Genomic DNA, 21,792 nt, shown 5'->3' on the forward strand with positions numbered 1-21,792 from the left:
GTGGTAAAAGCCGGAGGATGTGGTTGTGGGTTGGGTGTGGCGAGTGAAGGAAGAGGGCAGTCAGGTGTCACCTCTGCTAGATTTGTACCTGGCGGATGGGGGTCCGCCATCGACGTAGGCAGCTGGGGAGGACGTCCAGGCCTGGGTGAGGGTGAGGCGCGTGAGTGTAGTTGTGCACATGCTGCCTTGAGCTGCCTTTGGGGTGTTGAAATGGACATGTTAAGTAGGCAGTGGGTTTAGAGTCCAGACCCACAGTCAGGGTAGAAAGCTGTGGGCACATGTGCAGTAAGCGAAGTCAAAGGCATGGGGAGAATGAGGAGGAAAGAGGGCCTGGGGCTAAGCCTTGATAAGCTCCGAGGTGGCGGAGGCTGAGTGGGGACACGGGAGAGGCAGTGACCGCAGAGTCAGGCGGAAGCTGTGAGGTCCGAGAGTCAGGAGGTGGGGAGTGGTCATTAACCTTCATTGTTCCTAAGGTTCAGGAAGGTCAAGACTGGATTTGTGGACATGAAAGAAATGATGGCTCCCTTGGAGGAGTGATTCCTTAGTGGGGTGATGCCGGTTGCGGGCAGAGGTGAGCTGAGGCCACTCATGAGGCTGGCTGCAGCTCTTCCCGCCTGTCCGGCTGGTGGCGGAGGATCGGCCGGGGGAGGCTGCCCTAATAGGACCAGGTAATAAGTGTCTCAGGCCTGTGGGGCAGATGCTTTCTGCTGTGGCTACTCAACTCTGCCCTGTGCACAGCAGCCAGAGACAGGGTGTAAACAAATGACCACAAAACTGTGTTTCCAGAAGTGGTTTGCTGACCTTCACGTACACCGCAGAGGTCTGCACGTGCTACCGATCAGGCCCCCTTTCCTGCAGGCAGGAAAACGTTTCCCAGTCCCCCTGGTTAAAGGGACAGTGAGTGTGGACAGCGCTTTCTAGAGGTTTGGTGGCGGAGGGGAGCAGAGGAAGCGGGGCTCGTGGCCAGGAGAGGACTTAAGTGTCGGTGGAGAGGGACAGGAGAGGAGGGGACACCTGTCATAGGGTGAATTCCTGGGGGCAGGGGCCGGCCTCAGGTGGCAGGAGGCAGCACATCTGTCCGGGTGGAGGAGGAGCCGTGGCTGCTGGGTCGCGCCGTGGGGAGTTGAGGGGATGGGTCTGTGGCCTTCCTGTGGGAGGTGGGAGGCCTGCTGTGCGCGGGAAGGGTGGTGGAGAAGGGGGGGCAGTTGCTGTCCAGCGGGCAGGGAGGCCGGCTAGTGCGGGGCTCGCGGGCAGATTGAGGGCCAGTGACGGTGGCTGTCCGCTCATTGATAGAGGTGTTCTCTGCCTGTCTCTGGGCCTTGTCTCTGGCAGCCGGCAGCTGCCCGAGTGGAGAGTATGGCTGGTTTAGGACGTGAGCTTTGCTCGACGGAAGTGATGCAGAGATGGAAGGGACAGGTGTTAGGTATTGCTGTGTTGCTCGGCTTGTCGTTGAAGTGACGGGCGTGGGCCCTCGCCGAGTGGGGGAAGTGTGAAGGGAGGGGCTGAGGGGGCCGGAAAGTGGGATGTCTGGACCAGCAGTGCGGTGGAGTCCAGGTAACGTTTTGGTGGGCGAGGGTAGACAGCGGGGAGGGGAGGGGAGGGGAGGCAGCTGCGGCCAGAGAGCAGGATGCGGGGTTAGTTGAAGGTTCCCAGTCCTGGCCGTGTGCTGCCGCCAGTTGGGAAGCTTTTTAAAAACGCTGGTACCTGGGCCTTACCCACAGGGGTTCTGATTGATTGGTTGAGTGGGGCCCAAGCCTTGGCATTTTTAAAAGTTTCCAGGTGATTCTTAGGCGTAGCCAGGGTTGAGAAACTGGATTAGGCATTTTGAAGAGTCCCATTTGGGGGAATGACAAGGTCCAGTTGTGATAGTGGGAATGAGAGGCTGGAGTCGGGGGAGGAGGCCCTGAGGTCACGTGACTGAGGAGTTAGGGTGCTGGCTGGACTGTCCATACGGATGTCCATCCGGACCCTTCAAGTTAATCCAGCAAGGTGAGTGTTTAATCCCTTCCAGTTAATTTCAAGGTAATTTCTGTGAGTGGTGTCAGACAGGGGTCCAGTTTCATTCTGCCTGTGGATGTCCAGGCAGAGGGGTATTCTGTGTACAGGACCATCGCTGTAGGTCCAGATGTAGATACAGCAAGTAAGGAGGAAGTGGCATCCTTAGGTCATATCCTTAGATCATATTACTATTTTTTGCCTTTTTGTTCTAATAGGCCAGTCCCAAGATAATGAAAAGGAGTTAGCTGCACTCTTCCAGCTGTGGCTGGAAACTAAAGACCAGGCCTTCTGTAAGGTATGGTTGTTGAGAACTACCAGCTTTCTCGTGCTGGGCTTCCAGAACCCTGAGTTAGCCAAAATCCTTCAGTCCATTTACCTGTTACTGCTTTCCTTTTCTCCAGCAAGAAAATGAAGACAGCTCAGATGCCACAACGCCTGTTCCTCGGGTGTGAGTATAGTACCCTAACGGAGGATGGTGCCCCAAGAAAGCATCATCTCAGTACTGCCCTGGTTGTGCTGACACATCCTTGTATGTTAGAGCCAGAGTGGGCTTGAGATGCCGGGATCCACTGGTCCTTATCTGCCTCAGCCTCGCTAAGAGGCAGCACGCTCCCAGCAGTGGAACTGTTTTCCCCATGAGTCTCTGAGGAGGTGGGATCCACCTGTAGGTGCATGCTTTTCCCCGGTCCCCCCTTCAGTTCCCGCTGGAGAATGGGCTATCCAGCCCATCTTCCTCATTTTACCTACAAAGAAAGGGAGGTGTGAGGGTAAGTGACAGGACCCAGGCTGGGATTTAGGTCTCGACCTCGTCCTGAGCCTTTGTATCTCTCATGTGACTGTTTCCAGTCTGTCATGGTCCCTTTTCTTTCTCCCCAGCTTTGTAGAGATATAATTGACAAAGCATGGTGTAAGTTTAAGGTGTACGGTGTATTGATTTTATTTATATATATATATACACACACACATATATGTACATATATATAGTGAAGTGATTACCACAGTAAGGGTAGTTAACCCATCCGTCACCTTACATAATTACCAGTTCTTTTTTTGTAGTGAAAACATTTAAGATCTTTCTTAGCAACATTCAAGTATATGATGCAGTATTGTTGACTGTAGTCACCATGCTATTTGTTAGATCCGTAGAACTTTCTATAACTTTAACCAGTGTCTCCCCATTTCCCCCATCCCCTGGTAACTGCCATTCTAGGCTCTGTTTCTGTGAGTTACGCTTCTTTTAGGTTCCATGTGTAAGTGAGATCATACAGTGTTTGTCTTTCACTGACTTATTTCACTAAGCATAATACCCTCTAGATCCATCCATGTTGTTGCAAATGGCAGAATTTCCTACATTTTTTAATGACTGAATAACATTCCGCTGTGTGTGTGTGTGTGTGTGTGTGTGTGTGTACACACACACATTTTGTTTATCCATTCATCCATTGGTGGACACTTATCTCTCACAGTTGTTTCCATGTCTTGGCTATTGTAAATAATGTAGTGAATATGGGGGTACAGATATCTCTTTGAGATAGTGGTTTCATTTCCTTTGGAAATATTCCCAGAGGTAAGATTGCTGGATCATGTGGTAGTTCTGTTTTCAGTTTTCTGAGGAACGTCCATACTACTTTCCCTAACGGCTACACCAGTTTGCATTCCCACCGTAGTGCACAAGGGTTTCCTTTTCTCTGCATCCTCGCCAACACTTGTTATTTCTTGTCTTTCTGGTAATAGGTACTCCAGTGGATGTGAAGTGATATTTCATTGTGGTTTTGATTTGTATTTCCTTGATGATTAGTGATGTTGAGCACCTTTTCGTGTACCTGTTGGTCATTTGTGTATCTTTAGAAAAATGTCTGTTCAGGTCCTTTGCCCGTTTTTTAATTGGATTATTTGGGTAGTTTGCTTTTGAGTTGTAGGAGTTCCTTAAATATTTTGGATATTAACCTCTTACATGTATGTTTTGCAAATATTTTCTGCTATTCTGTAGGTTGCCTTTTCATTTTGTTGATGGTTTTCTTTGCATAGAAGCTTTTTTTAAAAAATAAATTTATTTAATTTTTGGCTGCGTTGGGTCTTCATTGTTGTGCACAGGCTTTCTCTAGTTGCGGCGAGTGGGGGCTACTCTTTGTTGCGGTGCACAGGCTTCTCGTTGCGGTGGCTTCTCTTGTTGTGGAGCACGGGCTCTAGGCCCACGGGCTTCAGTAGTTGTGGCACACAGGCTCAGTGTTGTGGCTTGCAGGCTCTAGAGCGCAGGCTCAGTAGTTGTGACGCATGGGCTTAGCTGCCCCGAGGCATGTGGGATCTTCCTGGACCAGGGCTTGAATCCATGTCCCCTGCATTGGCAGGTGAATTCTTAGCCACTGTGTCACCAGAGAAGGCCCCTGTACAGAAGCTTTTCTTTGAGGTAGTCCTACTTGTTTATTTTTGCTTTTGTTGCTTGTGCTTTTGGTGTCATCTCCAAAAAATCATTGCCAAGATCATTGTGCAGGAGCTTCTTCCCGATATTTTCTTCTAGGAGGTTTAGTTTCAGGTGTTACGTTGAAGTGTAATCCATTTCAAGTTAATTTTTGTGAATGGTTTAAGGTAGGGGCCCAGTTTCATTCTTTTGCTTGTGGTTGTCCAGTTTTCCCAGCATTGTTTATTGAAGAGGCTGTTCTTTCCTCATTGAGTATTCTTGGCTCCATTTGCCAAGTATTAGTTGACCATATATGCAGTGGTTTATTTCTTGGCTCTCAGTTCTGTCCCACTGGTTTATGTTTCTATTTTTATGAGAGTACCATACTATTTTGATTACTGTGACTTTGTAACATAGTTTGAAATCAGCAAGTGTGATGTTTCCAGCTTTGTTCTTTCTCAGGTTTGCTTTGGCTGTTCGGGGTCTTTTGTGGTTCCATACAAATTTTAGGATTGTTTTCTTCTATTTCTGTGAAAAAAGTCATTGGAATTTTCATAGGGATTTCATTAATCTATAGATAACTTTGGGTGATATGGGCATTTTAACAGTATTCTTCCAATCCTTGAACATAGAGTATCTTTTTACTTGTGTCTTCTTCAGTTTCTTTAATCAAAGTCTTGTAGTTTTCAGTGTAGAGATCTTCCACCTCCTTGGTTAAACGTATTCTAAGAGTTTTATTGCTTTGATGCTGTTGTATAGCTCTTTAGTTAGATTCCTGAACACCAGCACTCAGGACCAACCTGAAAGTGGCAGAACCATTGCCTTACATAATAAAACTCAATTTCTTTTTTCTTTTCTTTTTGTTTTTGGCTGCACTGCGTGGCTTATGGGAGCCTAGTTCGCCAACCAGGGATCAAACCCAGGCCCCGACATTGAAAAATGCGGAGTCCTAACCACTGAACCGCCAGGGAATTCCCTGATCTCACTTACTTGGTACTTTTGCCTAGGAAGCAGAAAAACCACCCTTGCCATCGTACAAATTTGAAGTCCTTTGTTCCTCTAAAGCTGAATTCTTTGTTACTTTTAGATTAGGCTTACTTAGCAACAGTACTGAAAACAGTAGGTAAAACACGACGTCAGTTTCTTTCCCACCTACCCAGTACCTTTCTGGACTTCTAAGAATCAAGTAATTTTGCAAATACCAACAGGAGCTACTTGGCAGGATTTGGAAAGTGGACTTCTGACCTTTGCAAGATAAGAGCACTAATGAACAAATAGAGCACTCGTGTTGCAAAGGATGTGGTTCTGGGTGCTGGAGAGGGGATGATGGACCCAGTGGTTTGGGGTGCTGGAGAAGGGGTGATGGACCCAAAGGTCTTTGTGTTCCAGAAGAACTGACTATGTGGTGCGGCCCAGCACGGGAGAGGAGAAGCGAGTTTTTCAGGAGCAGGTAAGAAAAAGCTGGAACCCGGTGTAAATCTCTGTATCTGTGAGGCCATGAGGTGAGAAGCTCTGAGCCTGACTGTCCTTGAGTCCAAATCTTGGAAGCAACTCACACCCTTAACCTTGCTATTCCGTGGGTTGGGATTGCTTTTGGGGGCAGAGCTGGTGTGACGAAGGGAACGAAAAATGGTCAGGTGGTTTTTCTTCAGATACAAGACAACACATTTACCTCCTGATCTGTTCGCTAGTGACTGGCGTTTGGGGACAATCCTTCTCCCGCTGTGGTCGGCTCAGTGTTCCTAGTGGAATAGCCTGTTTGCTTTTTGCTTTAATGTCTCCGGGCCGACCCCCTCCTGCACGGGGTGGCTAGAGAGAGCCCCCGTGACTGACTCAGGAGCCTCGTCCCTTCTTTTGGCAGGAGCGTTACCGGTACAGCCAGCCCCACAAGGCATTCACCTTCCGCATGCATGGCTTCGAGTCCGTGGTGGGGCCCGTGAAGGGCGTGTTCGACAAGGAGACGTCGCTCAACAAGGCGCGGGAACACTCCCTGCTGCGCTCCGACCGTCCCGCCTACGTCACTATCCTGTCCCTGGGTGCGTGCCTCCGTCTGCTTCCCCCCCCCGCCCCGCCCCCATTGCAAAGGCTGGAGGGTCAGCGTAGCTTCAGGAAGCTTTGCAGTTTGGGACGCGGAAGGAGGGATTCTGCCCCAGAGATCTACACAGAATCCGTGTTTCCTCCCTGGGGTCTGGGCTCATGTTTACCTTCCTTCAGGAACTGTTCACAGGCTGCTAAACAGTTAGCTTAGGTGTCGGAATTTGCTTCCTCCAGGCTAGGATTCCTACAAAGGTGAGGTTTTTAACCTTTTTTGTGCCACAGATTGCTGGCAGTCTGGTAAACTCTGGACCCCTTCTCAGAATTAAGTTTTTAAATGCCTAAAATAAGATGCACAGAGTTACAAAAGAAACCAGTCATATTGAAATTGTTATCAGAATATTAAAACAGATTTATGGAGCAGAAATGTATGTTTTTGGGCTTCCCTGGTGGCGCAGTGGTTGAGAGTCCGCCTGCCGATGCAGGGGACGCAGGTTCGTGCCCCGGTCCGGGAAGATCCCACATGCCGCGGAGCGGCTGGGCCCGTGAGCCATGGCCGCTGAGCCTGCGCGTCTGGAGCCTGTGCTCCGCAACGGGAGAGGCCACAACAGTGAGAGGCCGCGTACTGCAAAAAAAAAAAAAAAAAAAATGACAAGATCTAGTGGCAGGTCTTCTGACTCCTCTAGTTCCCAGCTAGTGATGAGTGGAAATAATATTTTGGGTTGTCCGCAGCAGCTGTGCTGTGATAAGAAAACGTCTGATTTCCATTACAGCATCATGGCACTGCCATCATATGGTTGGCAACATATGCCAACAAAGGTTATGCCAGCCTTGGTTCACAATGGAGGGAAATGCTGAATTTCAGTTACAGTTGTAACTTTTTTCTGCCTGAGTTCCTGGACGCACTGAACTCTCAGGGATCCTGGGTCTTCAGCCTTGGCTGAAAGTGTGAAGGGTGTGGAAGAAGCTGCCTGCAGAGGGCCATGTCCACCTGCTGCTGGTCAGCAGTTGGGGGACAGCTCTCCCGGGGAGCCCTGCTGACGCTCGGACTTTGCTGTTTCTGGTGTCAGTTCGCGACGCGGCGGCCCGGCTGCCCAACGGGGAGGGCACGCGGGCGGAGATCTGCGAGCTGCTCAAGGACTCCCAGTTCCTGGCTCCAGACGTCACCAGCACTCAGGTAGGAGAGGAAGGGCTGCTCGTGTTTTGTTCCAGGATGGATTTAAGGGAGCTTACAAGGAGATACAAGATAGAATAACGTAAAAATAAAATTTAAAAAAACTGATGGGGAATTCCCTGGTGGTCCAGTGGTTAGGACCCGGCACTTTCACTGCTGAGGGTCCAGGTTCAGTCCCTGATCGGGGACCTAAGATCCTGCAAGCCGTGCGGCGCAGCCAAAAAAAAAAAAAAAAACTGATGGAGAGGAAAGGAGGCCGTCTTGAGAAAGGAGAGCAGTGCTGCCCCTCGACCTTGCCATTGGCGAGGCTCTCCTTCTCTCAGCTCACCATCTTCGGGGCACAGCACCTCCATCTCTCAGGACTCGTAGTTTCTTGTTTCGCCGAGTGATGGGGTTAGCCATTGGGAGGTGGGATGTGTGTGTTGGCTGTGCCTCTCACCCAGGGATTTTCCCCGAGTCTGAGCCTGCGTGGTCCTTCCTCCTCTTTGTCCTGGGTCTCAGGTGAATACAGTGGTGAGTGGTGCCCTGGATCGGCTGCATTACGAGAAGGACCCGTGTGTGAAGTACGACATCGGACGGAAGTTGTGGATCTACCTGCATCGGGACCGGAGCGAGGAAGAGTTCGGTGTGTGCCCAGCCAGCTGAGGGCTGCCTCTGCCCTCCTGCCCCAGCTCCACTCCTTCTCATTGGCATGCGGGCAGGACAGAGCTGTAGAGGCGGTTTAGCGCCCTGGCTCTTGGTAGGACCACTCTCCACACTGTGCTGAGGGTAAGCTGTTGCTGAAGCTTCCCACTCTTGTCCACAGAGCGGATCCACCAGGCCCAAGCAGCTGCAGCTAAAGCCAGGAAAGCTCTTCAGCAAAAACCCAAGCCCCCATCCAAGGTGGTAAGTGACCTCACGGGATGGCGGCAGAGGGGCTGTGGCATCCCCGTGGGCCTTGCTCACGCCCGCGTCCGTGCGCTCCCCGTCCTTGTGCAGAAGTCCAGCAGCAAGGAGGGTTCGGTGAAGGTCCTCGGCGCTGGCCCTTCTGAGCAGAGCCAGCTGAGCCTCAGCGACTCCAGCATGCCCCCCACCCCAGTCACGCCTGTGACCCCCACCACTCCTGCTCTGCCCGCCACGCCCATATCCCCCCCGCCTGTGCCGTCAGTGAACAAAAGTGGCCCCACGACTGTCTCGGAACCCGTGAAATCCACTTCGGGGTGAGCACTTCCATTTCCTCTCCAGCTTTCTCCTTCCAGGGTTCTTTTGAATCTGTGTCCTAAGTTGTCTGTGTTGTTTCCCTGTGTGTTCTTTACAGTGTTCTTCTCGTGTCTTCGCCAACGATGCCGCAGTTGGGAACCATGCTCTCCCCGGCGTCCAGCCAGACTCCACCGAGTTCTCAGGCTGCTGCCCGTGTCGTGAGCCACTCCGGCTCGGCTGGACTCCCCCAAGTGCGGGTGGTGGCCCAGCCCAGCCTTCCTGCTGCGACTCAGTCAGCGGGGCCGGCACCGACGCTGCCACAGATGACAGCAGGACCACAGATTCGCGTGCCGGCCACGGCTGTGCAGGCCAAAGGCGGGCCCCAGGTAAGGAGGGACGGGGCCCAGGGGCCGGGGTGATGAGTCTGCCAGGCAGTCTGGGTCAGGACCCAGGACCCAGGTTACTGCTGCTGACGATGATGTTTATCACAACAGCTCATTTAACGTTCAAAGCCTTGTAAGCAAGTTATCAGTTTTGTTTTATTGAATGTGTGTCGGGAATCAGAACTTTGGGAAGTTTAGTGATTTACGCAGGATTGTGACATCAGGACCCTGGTAGACAGAGGTGGGATGTAAATCCGGGCCTGTGATTCTAGGTCCCAGGCTCCTTCCCTTGTGCCTCTGGGCTTAGCCAGGCCACTAACTGCTGTGCTTTAGACAGGGGTCTCCTGCCTCAGGTCCCTCTGCTGTAAAAGGGGTATAACGTTTGCCCTCAGTGTGTAGGGGTGAAGTGAGATGTTAAATGAGAAAGTATTCCTGAAAGTTAAGATGTTCTGCCTAAGGGTAAGAACTCCGCACTGTTCATTTTAGAGGGTAGTGCGCCCTCGGCATTGTTAGATTAGAAGCCCTCTTACAGGAACGCTTCCTGGGTGGTGACAGGTGGAGACCACTCCACGTGCTGGTCTGCGGCTTAGTGTCTAATTAAGCTCTTGCCCTCCTGCCCTGAACTAGACAGTAATGGCCACCGTTCCAGTCAAAGCTCAGACTGCGGCGGCCACTGTGCAGCGACCGGGGCCGGCGGGGCTCACGGTGACAAGTCTCCCTGCCACAGTCAACCCTGCGAGCAAGCCGGCCACCAGTTCTCCTGGGGGCTCTGCTCCAAGCACCCCCGCGACTGCCGTCATTCAGAACGTCACAGGACAGAACATTATCAAGCAGGTAGGTGCACGGCTGTCCGGGTGGGTCTGACTCCTTTGTCTAGAATCAAAGGATAGTTGGAGATCTTAGTGGCTTGTGACCTTTGATCCTTAGTTCGTAGGTATTTCAAGCGTGAGTTTCCAGCAAGGGCAGTGCAAGCTTGGTAGGTGCCAAAGAGGTCTTTTTTTTTTCCTCTGTTTCTGTCCATGTAATTCAGCATTAAGTAACTGAGTTTCTTGATTTGGAGTAGACTCTTCATGAATTTACTTAGCTAAAACCCTATAGAATAACTTGAATGTCATTCTCATAACACCACAGGGCAGGCACTTTTGTTATCCCTGTTTTACTGTTGAAGAAATGGGACCACTAATGATGAAGCAACGTTATTTTTTTCATCAGATGTTTATTGGGTGCTTTTTGTGTGCCGGCCACTGTGCAGGGTGTTGGGGGCTGAGTCTGTGCATCACCCAGACCAGGCCCCTGCCTTCCTGAGGCTCCTAGTGTCGTAGAGAACACCTCTCTAGAGAGAAGGCTTGTGAGAGTGGGGAGCGAGGCTGGAGAGTGTGCGGAACCGTGCTTGTCCGGGGTCAGGCATCCCAGGCATGGGAACAGCACGTGAAAAGGCCTCGAGTTGGGAATGTTTGAGGAACGACAGGAACGCTGTTGGAGGCTCCGTGAGCAAGTGCGAGGTGTTAGAAGGCGAGGTTGCCAGTGGTTAAGTCACGTCAGACTTTGCTTTTAATTTAAATGTGATGGGAGCCATCGGAAGATTGTGAGCCAGGATGGCTTGACCTAGTTTACATTTAAAGAAATCTGCAGTCCATGCCGCTGCTTTTGTGTGGAATGGACTTTAGGGGCCAAGGGCGGAAGCAGGGAAGCCGGTTGGGAGGGAGTCGCAGCCGTGCAGGTGGGCGGTGGGCTGGGCTTCGAGCAAGGGCCTGGCGGTAGAGCAGTGTGATTTCCTGGTGGTTTGAGGACAGGGTCAGGAATGACCCTGTGGCTCTTGGCTTGAGTGACTGGGTGGGCGGTACTATCATTCACTGAAACAGAAGGAAACACTGTGGTGTGGAGACTGGGACAGGCTGAGAGGAAAGTGTGCTCACGAAGTCCGTAGCAGCACCAGGCGTGTGAAGGGCAGTGAGACGAGGCCTGAGAAGTGACCACTCAGTGGACATGGATAGTGAGTGAACTCGACCAATGGCATGAGTGGCCCAGTAGAGGGGGGACGGCTCACGAGACACAGAGTCCCCCGCCTGGAAGGATCGCACCTGTTGCACGTGGACATTGGCCGTAGGTAGGAGTTGGTATGTGAACCTGGGAAGTCTGGCCCCGGGGCTCATGCCCTTTAGTGCCGGGCCCTGCTGCTGCCTCAAAGTGGAGGTCGGCACAACAGTGAGGCGTTTTTGAGACTGTAGGGGAAATGCTAGTGTGTGTTATAATATTTACAGGTGATTATGTGGTGATGATAGGGGATTACTTTTACATTTAGAAGTTCTCTTCTAGGTTAGAGACATGTAGAAGTCCAGTCGGCCCTCTCTTCCCTTGGGTTCTGCCTCCACGGGTTCAACCAACCACTGACGGAATTTTGGTTTTGAACCCGCAGGTACGGAGGGCCGACTGTTCTGTGCCATTTTATGTCAGGGACTTGAGCAGCCCTGGATACCCAGGGACGAATGTGTTGATCAGCAAAATGATACTTATTGGTTTACTTTAAAATATTCCAACTCCTCCCTCTCCCCACCCCAGCTCCCTGAAGAGTGGGGTAAGATAGATAAAATTGGCCAAGTGATAACTTTTGAAATTGTGTGATGGGTGCATGGATTTGTTAGACTGTTTTCTGCTTTGGCGAATGTCTTCCATTTTTCAAAATAGAAAGTTAGAAAAATACATGAGACCCACATTTCCCGCAGTGGAGGTTCCCCCAGTCACGCTCTGGAAGCAGCTCAGCCTCGCGAACGCCTTTGTCAGTGCTGTTCTTCCCCTCCAGGTGGCAATCACTGGGCAGCTCGGCGTGAAGCCCCAGACGGGCAGCAGCATCCCACTCACAGCCACTAACTTCCGTATCCAGGGCAAGGACGTGCTGCGGCTACCGCCCTCCTCCATCACCACGGACGCCAAAGGCCAGACTGTTCTGCGGATCACTCCAGACATGATGGCCACGTTGGCCAAGTCCCAGGTCACCACAGTCAAACTGACCCAGGACCTCTTTGGGACAGGCAGCGGCCCCACAGGCAAAGGCATCTCCGCTACCTTACACGTCACTTCCAACCCAGTCCACGCAGCTGACAGCCCTGCCAAGGCCAGTCCAGCCAGTGCCCCCTCATCCACTCCACCAGGGACCACCGTGGTCAAAGTGACTCCTGACCTCAAGCCAACAGAAGCCTCGAGTTCAGCTTTTCGCTTAATGCCAGCGCTTGGCGTGAGTGTGGCTGACCAGAAGGGGAAAAACACAGTGGCCTCATCTGAAGCCAAACCAGCCGCCACCATCCGCATCGTGCAGGGCCTGGGGGTGATGCCCCCCAAAGCAGGCCCGACCATCACGGTCGCAGCCCATGCCAAGCAAGGGTCCTCCGTGGCCAGTGGGTCTGGAACTGTCCATACGTCCGCGGTGTCCTTGCCCAGTGTGAATGCTGCCGTGTCCAAGACTGTGGCCGTGGCTTCTGGGGCTTCCAGCACCCCCATCAGCATCGGGACGGGAGCCCCTGCTGTGCGGCAGGTCCCCGTCAGCACCACGGTTGTTTCCACGTCCCAGGCTGTGAGTAACATTGGTGGTGGAGACCAGCCCTTCTGCTTGGGAAGCTTCTCTTGTTGGGAGTCTGTCTCCTCCTCTGACCCAAACAGGCTTCTTTACTAAAATACTTTGCTGTTTAATTCTGAGACAAATTTACAAAAGTGTAGCATGGGCATACGTTCTCATAAAAGTAGAGCAGTGCAGGGGATATACGTATGCATATAGCTGATTCACTTTGTTATATAGCAGAAACTAACACAACGTTGTGAAGCAACTCTACTCCAGTAAAGATGTTATAAAAAAAAAAAGTAAAACAGTGCAGAGGTACACGGAGTAGGTATGAAGTTCCTCTTACCACCTCTGATTCTCCTTTCGTGAGGCTCATCACTCGTCGTGTTTTGGCATTTATCCTCCTAGTTCTTTTTCTGGGCATTGTCGTATATATTTACGTGGTTTTAAAATCCCTATGAGAGACCTCAATCTGTGATTTGCTTTATTTAAATATTTAAAAATGTGTCTTGGGCCTCATTCCAGATCCTACGATACTTAGTATCTTGTTAAAAACATTGCTACAGTGCATGTTTGTGTATGTGAACATGTATCAGTATTTCAGGAGCAGAGGTTCCTGGCATGGGTCGGGGAGGTGCACATTGAAAGTTCTGATACTCCAGTTGTATTAGCAGAAAGGCCACACCAGCCTACACTCCCCCGATCAGCTAGTTTCCTGTTTCCCTCGTACCCTAACCTCGTGCTGGATATCCTGTTTTTTTAAACTTTATGTCCCTATCTTAGTAGTAAAAAGAGAGTTCTTTTTCTGTTTCCTGGATCGTTAGTGAGGATGGGCAGCCATTCGTCCAGAGGTTGGCATGGGCTCTCCAGGGGTGAATCAGTCTTTGCCAGTTTTCTTCTGGGGTATTTGGCCTTTTCGTATTGTGTGAGCTGGCACCAGCCTTTGTATCTTCTGCATGTTAGTTCTTGTATGTGTAGAAAATATTTTCTTCCAGTCTGTCAATTTTTAACCTTGCATGTGAAGCCTTTTGCTCTGCAGGTATTTTATCTGATGAGATCCATCAACATTTTCTTTTACGGCTCCTAGGTTTCGTGTCTTGTGCCTTTCTTACTCCAGGCTTATAAAGATGTCAGCCCTCATTTTCGTAAAATATTTTTAGAGTTTAAAAAAAGTGTAATTGAGAAATCCATTTGAAATATATTTTTGTGAATGGCATGTGGTATAGGTCTCATATTTTTCAAATTATTCCAACATCAATGACTAGTATACCTCGTCCCCACTAACTTGAGGGTACTACCTTTATCATAAACCAAATTTCCGTATCAACAGGTGTGTTTCTGGGTGCATGTGTTTGTTCTTTGACCTCTAGATAAGGGGCACTGTTCTGTATGGTGGGTGCATCTGGACGGTATAAAATACAGTTTACTTTTCTAAGCAGGCAATATAGTAAAACCTTACTAATTTGGATAAAATCCAGAGGATTAGTGGGAGGAAGGAGGACCTACATGGTAGTAAAGCCAACCAGCCAACCCTGAAGTGCAGCGTCGCTTTGAAGGAAATGTTTGTTTGGGTTCTCGTATCAGAGAAGTTAAAATAAGAAAGCGAGGAGACGGTGCTTACTTGATGCACTTTTGTTTCTCTTGAGTCCTTCTGAAACAGAAAGGTGAATCCAGCGGTATCTACCCTGTTGTCATCAATCAGGGTCACTGTAACCGGAGCGCATTTGGTGGGGCAGGAAGTACTGAGTGGTGCTGCCTGTCTGTCTGTCTAGGCAGCTGGTAGGCTAGTTCATGGAGGGACACAAGTTGGTGGACGGCTGGTCTGAAGCGGTCTTGTTCTCAACACTAGGGATTCTTAGGACGACAATACAACCCTAGTAGTTTCCCTTGGAGGCCCCATCTGGCCGTGTTCTCTTGCCCACTGACATCTTTCCGTGCTTTCTAAGGGGCTGCAGTTGAGCTCAGCTGTGGAGATCAGTGTGGTGCCCTGGTATACAGTTTTCCTCCTGAATGCCTGGCTTCTTTAGAACCAGCTTGCCTGTGGGAAATGTTGATTCCTTTTCTTTGCATCTTGTTAGCTGCCCCTCTTGAATCATTTTTTTAAAGTTGTACGTACACAGGATCCTACTGTGTATAAATTTTATCATCAACCAAGGGTTAAAAACCAGGCAACCTGCAAATGGGCTAGTGTAGCGGCCGAACCCCAGCCATCATGAAATCCCAAAGATACCAGGTCTTTCCAGCTCCTTTTTTCTTCCTCTGGGCCTTCTTATTAGCTGTGGGTTGGACTTGTCATGTGGTTGAGTTTATTGCTCGTGTTCGCTGACTAACCTCCCTTACCTCTGGGAGAAGCAGAGCACTCGGGGAATGTGTCCTGCTGTGTGCTCCCCAGCAGTGCGCCTGCTCGAGGGGAGCAGCAGTTATGCACCTGCTGTATTCACTCCTGAGTGCCTCTGTCCTTGCTCAGTTCCTCCACTTGGCTGTGTCCCCGGTGTTGGGGGTACGTGGATGAGTAAGACCCTCCCCTCTGGGAGCTCAGGCTCATACTGTGCCGAAGTGGACACACGCTTTCCTTGGTGGTTCAGGCACATGTCTTGCCCTGATGACGGCAGGTGCGTGCGGCTGCTCTGCTTCCTGAGGCAGGAGAGAGGAGGCTCATGGCAGCTGGGTGGCACTGGGTGATGTTGGGTGGCGCTGGGTGACGCTGCGTGGCGGTCTTTTCTTCCGTAAACCTAGTTGCTTTTTCTCTCTAGGGGAAGCTGCCTACGCGGATCACAGTTCCGCTCTCTGTCATTAGCCAGCCCATGAAGGGCAAGGGTGTGGTCACAGCCCCCATCATCAAAGGCAACCTTGGAGCCAAGTAAGTGCTGTGGAGGGTTGGGCGGGCGGCCGTGGGGGGACACCTAGACATGCAGGGGAAGGCGGCTGGTTTCCTGGGCTCCTCCGTTGTGCTCAGCAGTGAGTCTCGAGCACCCGCGTTGTTTTAGGTGCTGTGGGTACAGCAGTGATTAAAACAGACAGAAGTTGGTGCTGCTTTCAGGCTTATACTGTAGGGTGAGTGGGGAGAGGAATAGTGAGTTAAAGTACTGTGTGGCCGGTGACGTGCTCTAGGGAAAGCAAGGGGGAGGACACAGGCGGAGCTGGATGGGGGTGGTGGGCGTGACACAGCTGGGGGCAGTCCCCAGCATGGGCGTTAGGGAAGGCCTCGCCTCGATGTCTGAGCCCTGGGCTGGGATGGCTCAGAGGTGAGGGCCTCCTGGGGGCCTGGGCGTCTCGTGGCTCTGACTTAGATGGGGATGGAGGGCATGAGGAGATAAGTCTGCTGCTCTCAGGACGGCTGCCTTGGCAGGGCTGGGCTTCTGGTCAGGAGTGCACACCTGCTAGGGCCCCGTCCGTTACTCCTGCTGGTCGCGGAGCGGATACAGGGCCATTTCATCCAAAGCGCTGGGAGCCTTTGGCCTTGCTCTCTTCTCTGACACGGGAAGCATAGAAGCTGGAAGAAAGGTGGTCTCGGCAGCCGGTTTCCATTTCAGTCCAGAGTGCCGGGGTTTTCCGCTGGCCCCAGACCTGGCCTCATGCTGGCCCGGCCCGGCCATGCCTCACTCCTGCTTCCCCTCCGCAGCCTTGGCGGGCTGGGCCGCAACATCATCCTCACCACCATGCCAGCAGGCACGAAGCTCATTGCTGGCAACAAGCCGGTTAGTTTCCTCACCGCCCAGCAGTTGCAGCAGCTCCAGCAGCAGGGTCAGGCCACACAGGTGAGGTCCGGGCACCCGTTGCGCGTGTCGGGCTGCCCTCCTGCCCCGTGCTGCTCGTCCTCAGCTGACGGGCCGCGGGCAGTCTGCCGACCAGACACTCTTTCTGCAAACAGGTGCGCATCCAGACTGTCCCCGCGTCCCACCTTCAACAAGGAACAGCTTCTGGTTCCTCCAAAGCCGTCTCCACGGTCGTCGTGACCACGGCCCCATCTCCTAAACAGGCACCTGAACAGCAGTGATTCTCAGGGAGGAAGACGGTGGCCGCAAAAGCCACACCCGGTCGGCTTTCTGGCTGAAAGGGAGGAGCGGGTGGTGCATCACCCCCCGGGCACGTCTGCCTGAGAAAGGCCAGCGGAGGGACCATGGCGGCCCGGCTGCTGCTCGGCGGGGAGTGCGCTGCGCCAGGTGCGCTGGGGTTCCGAGGTCTGTTCTGTCTGGTCCAGGAGAAGCTTCTCTGGTGGGGTCGTGTGAGCGCGCCGTGGCCACACAAGCCCAGCTGTCTCCTGGGGTGAGGCTCTGAGGATGGGCAGATGGCGAGAAGGTGTGCAGACGGCAGACGAGGCTCGTGCTGTGCGGGGTTTATTTAGCTCTGGTCTTCTCTGTGGCTGGTGGTTTAGTTAGGAGCTCTGTGTCCAGACGTTTTTATGCAACTTATTTTTTTAGAGAACATCTTGTACGTCCTTATCAAGTAGAAACCTGGGCTTAGCTCGCCCCCTCCCCCTCAACTGGTTATTTATTCTTTTGACCAGAACGAGAGAAGAGCAAGATTCTTAGTAAGTTGGAGGCTGACTTGATCTCTGCATGGTAACAGAGAGGCCGTGAGGTGGGGGAGAAACATGGGAAGTGAGGTCACGTGATCCCACCTGAAATGGGATTAGTCTGGCGGCCCCTCTTAAAGACGGGCTGTCAGGATCTTGACTGTGGTCCATACCGTCACCTGCAGACTTAGACCCCCTTATCGAGCGTGTCCCCACGCGAGTCCAGGGCCAGCGGACAGAGCAGGCAGACGCCAGCAGAGGTGCTGCTTTTGCAGCACAGGCTTTATTGCAGTTCAGAGATGATGCGTTTTGCTTTGTTCCGGAGCAAGAGTCAGCAAGCCATGCCCCTTGGGCTGGCTACCCAGTTTTGTAAATAAAGCTTTATTGAAACACAGCCCGTGCCCATTCATTTATGTACTGCCTATGGCTGCTTTCAGTTAGAAGGCAGAACTGAGTAGTTGTCATAGAGACCACACGGCCTCAAGCCTGAAATGTCACCTATTAAGTAGAACTTTGCTCGCTTCTGCTCCAGAGTAGAGGTGGGGAGAAGGGGTAGGGGGTGGGTGCAGCCACGAGGCGGCACCAGCCACAGAGGAGGTGGGTCTGGGTTTACAGTCGTTTGCTCCTGGCTGCTTCATGGTTCTCAGCCTCCATCGAGCTATAGGCAGAACTCAGAATATTTTAAAATGTAACTAAAAGCACTGATTATTGACAGTATGCCTCTTTCGTATTGGAGCAGGGGTTGGGTGGTGAAGCTTTTCTGTAACGACAGGACTTCCCTGTCTTTTTTGAAAGTATCCAGATTATTAAAAATGTGTCTCTAACTCATGGAAATTCAGTGATGATCTTTGATGGGGTCTCTGTGAGGAAGTGGAGTTGGAGGGCAAAGAATTGGAGTGGCCTCCTTTGGAGGGGTTGCTGGGTGGAAGCTGAGTGATCAGGCAAGTTGCAATGGTGCAGAGAAAGAGTGGCTCACTGGGTACACAGACATTTGATTCATAAAGCAGGTCGGTAAAATAGACATGACCATCCGTGTTCTAACTGAGAAAATCCAAGCCTGAGTTGAAGTTAAAGAGAACCAAGCTGCGAGTGCAGTCTTTTAATTCAGGTGCCCTTTCTGCTGCCTTCCTGTGGGGACGTGGCTGTGATGTGTCCTAGTGAGACGTGGGGACCGTCCGGAGCCGGGAGTGGTAAGCCTGGATTATAAAGAGCAGAGGTGAATTGGCGGGGGTGAGATTGAGCTTTTGGTGGGTGGTAGAAGGCTGGCACAGAAATAAGATTGGTAATGGGGAGAGGCGGAGACTGCAGGGAAGGAAAGACTGGTTTTTGACCTGAGTGGAGGAGAGCACGTCTGCATGGCATTATTTCCTCGAGCACATGTCACGCGAAAAGCCCGTGTGCCGGTTTCCAAACGAGAAAGAGGTAGAAACTTGAGGGATCCTGGCTCTGGCATTTACTGCTGGTTAAAACAAATCCCTTTTGAATTTACTTAACAAATGATTTCATCGTTTGTTCAGCCTCAACCCTAAGCTCCACTCTTATTTGCTGAAGTCACTTGACTCTGCCTGTCTCCTGGGTGCCCGCAGATATTTACATCCTAGCCCGCGGGTCACTTTCAGGATACCGGTGGCAAGTGTGACCCGGTGCTTCCTGCCCAGCCTGCCCTTGGGTCCCAGAGGATGGCACCCCCTGCCGGAGCTGCTTGGGTGACACCACCGGCATTTGCACCAGGCATGGTTCCTTGCGTGCAGACCTCAGGGGTCTTGTAGAGACATGGTAGCTGGTGGGTGTTTTGTGGGGAACCATTCCAGAAGAACCTGGTTCAGAGGCTCAGAGGCTGGTGAAATTATTCAGACCATGTATCTGAGACTAGATTTGGTGAATGGCATTGTGATCGGTTTGTACTTTGTCACCACGTCTGAGAATATTTATGCGGGTTGATCACTTCCATGAAGGTATACCAAACAGTGCTGTGTCAGGTGCATCAGAACAAACTGTAATATTTTGTATCTGACCGTCACACCTCAGCCCCTCACTGTCTAGAAAACGCTGCATTTCCTTAAAGTGTTCTGTCCCCTCCCCACTTTAAAAATCTAAAATGGAGGGTTTTCCTGGTGGCGCAGTGGTCGAGAGTCCGCCTGCCGATGCAGGGGACGCGGGTTCGTGCCCCGGTCCGGGAGGATCCCACATGCCGCGGAGCGGCTGGGCCCATGAGCCATGGCCACTGGGCCTGTGCATCTGGAGCCTGTGCTCCGTGACGGGAGAGGCCACAGCAGCGAGAGGCCTGCGTACCACCAAAAAAAAAAAAAAAAAAAATCTAAAATGGAGATCTTTACTGTGAAAGTAAACCTGCGACTGTGTTCCTTCTTCCCATCTCCAGTCCCTGAGGCAAGAACACGTTTTACATTAATGGCCAACAGTAGAACTTGCTGGATAGAACATGCTTCATTCAGGACTTGCTAAATGAACATTTGGGTTCCTACTCAGCAGGCAGGCCAAAGTGGGTCCTGAAAGGGGGCTCCCGGGTTCTCTTCTCAAAATGCAGTGTCTTCAAGTAGCTCATGCTTAATCTCTAAGATGTGGCTTCGACCCTGAGATGCTGGCTGACCGTGGGAGGTTGCCCTTCGTGTAAGTACAGCATTCCTTCCAAAGAGCATACGTGCTTCACACAGCCGATCCCTGCCATGTTGGTGTGAAGTAGCGAAGGGCATAGCGGGAGAGAAGCTGGCCTCTGAGTTCTACTTGAAGGCTGGCTTTAGGACTTCGTGGTTGTGTGGCCTTAGGCTGATCCGGTTCTCTGAAGAGCCCTGATGTTCTTGCAGTACAGGTGGTTGTGAGAGTCAAACGAGATAGAAGGCAGTTTAAGGTCTGGGAAATACTGTACAAATGAATGGCACTGTGGGTCCCTATGACCTTTCAGATTTGCCCTAACCCACTTTTATCAGTTTACAGAGCTTGATTAGCCGTCCGCGTTCTTTCGTACTCTCACTGTCTTTGTGCCTGGATTCTCTGTTCCTGGAATGTGCTTTTCTGTAGGGCACCCCCCAAACACACACCTTCTCCTCCCCTCCTTCGTTTCCCATGGTATCTGTACTTACCCCTTAGGGCACCAGTCACCGTGCACATAACTGCTTGTATCTCTCCCTTTAGACTGTGAATTCTTTGCTGGACACATATTTCGTTAATCCTTACAACCATTTCAGTGCTGGTGCAAAGCAGATGATTAATAAATATTTGTTGAACGAAACGTAAAGAAAAAAAAAGAACAGGTCCAGAACCAAGATTCGAGTATCAAGACTTTATGTCACTAGTTCAAGATTCACGTCCTTTGCAGGATTCTTATCTTTTGCTTTCAGCTATGTTGAAATTCAAGGCCTTCCATAACCTGACATTTTTCTCTCCACCTCATTATAGAGGTTTCCTGTCAGCACCCTCTTACTAGGGTACTTTTGAGAAGTCAGAATATTTGGGCTCCAGCTCTCAGCTGGACCACTCACTAGCTTCCTGATTTAACCAAAAAAATCACCTTTGGCCCAACTTCATCACTTGTCAACAGTGAGTGGTATTGCAGTACTCCGGAACGTTATGATTAGTTAGGAGATGCTTAGCAAGTCATGTTTAAAAATACCAAAGCTCGTGAATTATTTTACTTTAAAAAATACGGATTAGAATTATATCTCTAAAATAAAGGCTCTGTCATTCACCTTCTGATAATAAGAAAGTACCTGCCTTCTTGAGGGCAAAAGGGCTAAATTATCAAAAGCAGTAAATTCTGCTGGATTCATATTCTGAATTCACCCATGAGGTCACTTCCTGTTCTGAAACTTTCAGAGTCTGAGTTCTCTTCACACTGAGACACAAATAAAGGCTGGCTTCGTTTTTCTCTACAAAGTATACCACAGCAGCAGAGACCTCAGTTGGTTAAAGGAGCAGATGCAAATATACAGACCCTTGAGAGTGGATCACATGGGGATTTCAGTGAAGGAAGGGAGCTGCCCCACTGACCACCAGCTGTGCCCCCAGAGGACACTCCGTCCTCCGTTGGTGACCGATGGCCGCCCTAGTCCTCATCAGAGCCGCTCAGGAGGATCTTCTGGTAGGTGTGATCTGACTTCAGCTTGTGAATCCCAATGATTTCTCTGTCTCCAGGCCTCTTTACCCGTGTCAGGAAGCTGTAACGGGGAGACAATAATTGCAGATGGAGTGAGCCCCAGGTTGCCTTATTCCCTCACCCGAGGATGCGAAGGCGTCCGCTGGCCCTCAGAGCATGTTTTTTATGTCTCTGTCAAATACTGTGGTGACTCATCTGCATCTCCGATTTCTTAGACAGCGCTCTTTGGTGGTGAAAGGACTCACAGTCACTTAAAGGTCAGTGATGTAACTGAGACTCAACTTAGTTCCCCTGCCCCACAGTTTGTTGATTCACTGACCGGGCAGGAGAACTCAGAGAAACCATGGCCTGCTTTCCCTTCTGTTTGGTCTGTGTGGAACTCTCTCTGGGTGAACTCTCTCTCTTTGGGTAGGGAAATCAGGAAGGAGGAAAGAACAGAGGTGGCC

The 21,792-nt window shown here is 51.2% G+C and overlaps 2 protein-coding genes across 2 annotated transcripts in view; one reads left to right on the forward strand and one right to left on the reverse strand.

Annotated features, from left to right (window-relative positions):
• The window catches only part of NFRKB (nuclear factor related to kappaB binding protein), a 36,632-nt gene extending 18,605 nt beyond the window's left edge, over positions 1–18,027 (forward strand). Inside the window, exons 14-27 of the mRNA XM_082659195.1 lie at positions 2,214–2,293; positions 2,400–2,446; positions 5,786–5,846; positions 6,258–6,432; positions 7,501–7,607; positions 8,106–8,229; positions 8,410–8,489; positions 8,583–8,803; positions 8,902–9,169; positions 9,794–10,000; positions 11,967–12,734; positions 15,473–15,579; positions 16,342–16,477; positions 16,591–18,027. Of these exons, the coding sequence (XP_082515321.1) occupies positions 2,214–2,293; positions 2,400–2,446; positions 5,786–5,846; positions 6,258–6,432; positions 7,501–7,607; positions 8,106–8,229; positions 8,410–8,489; positions 8,583–8,803; positions 8,902–9,169; positions 9,794–10,000; positions 11,967–12,734; positions 15,473–15,579; positions 16,342–16,477; positions 16,591–16,716 (2,507 nt within the window). The 3' untranslated portion in view covers positions 16,717–18,027. The remainder of the gene's footprint in view (positions 1–2,213; positions 2,294–2,399; positions 2,447–5,785; positions 5,847–6,257; positions 6,433–7,500; positions 7,608–8,105; positions 8,230–8,409; positions 8,490–8,582; positions 8,804–8,901; positions 9,170–9,793; positions 10,001–11,966; positions 12,735–15,472; positions 15,580–16,341; positions 16,478–16,590) is intronic.
• Positions 18,028–20,524: 2,497 nt separating this feature from the next.
• Positions 20,525–21,792, reverse strand: part of TMEM45B (transmembrane protein 45B) — a 30,722-nt gene continuing 29,454 nt past the window's right edge. Inside the window, exon 6 of the mRNA XM_082661067.1 lies at positions 20,525–21,407. Within this exon, the coding sequence (XP_082517193.1) occupies positions 21,296–21,407 (112 nt within the window). The 3' untranslated portion in view covers positions 20,525–21,295. The remainder of the gene's footprint in view (positions 21,408–21,792) is intronic.

Source organism: Grampus griseus, assembly GCF_964374135.1.
Source record: "Grampus griseus genome assembly, chromosome: 8".
NCBI classification, from domain to species: domain Eukaryota; kingdom Metazoa; phylum Chordata; class Mammalia; order Artiodactyla; family Delphinidae; genus Grampus; species Grampus griseus.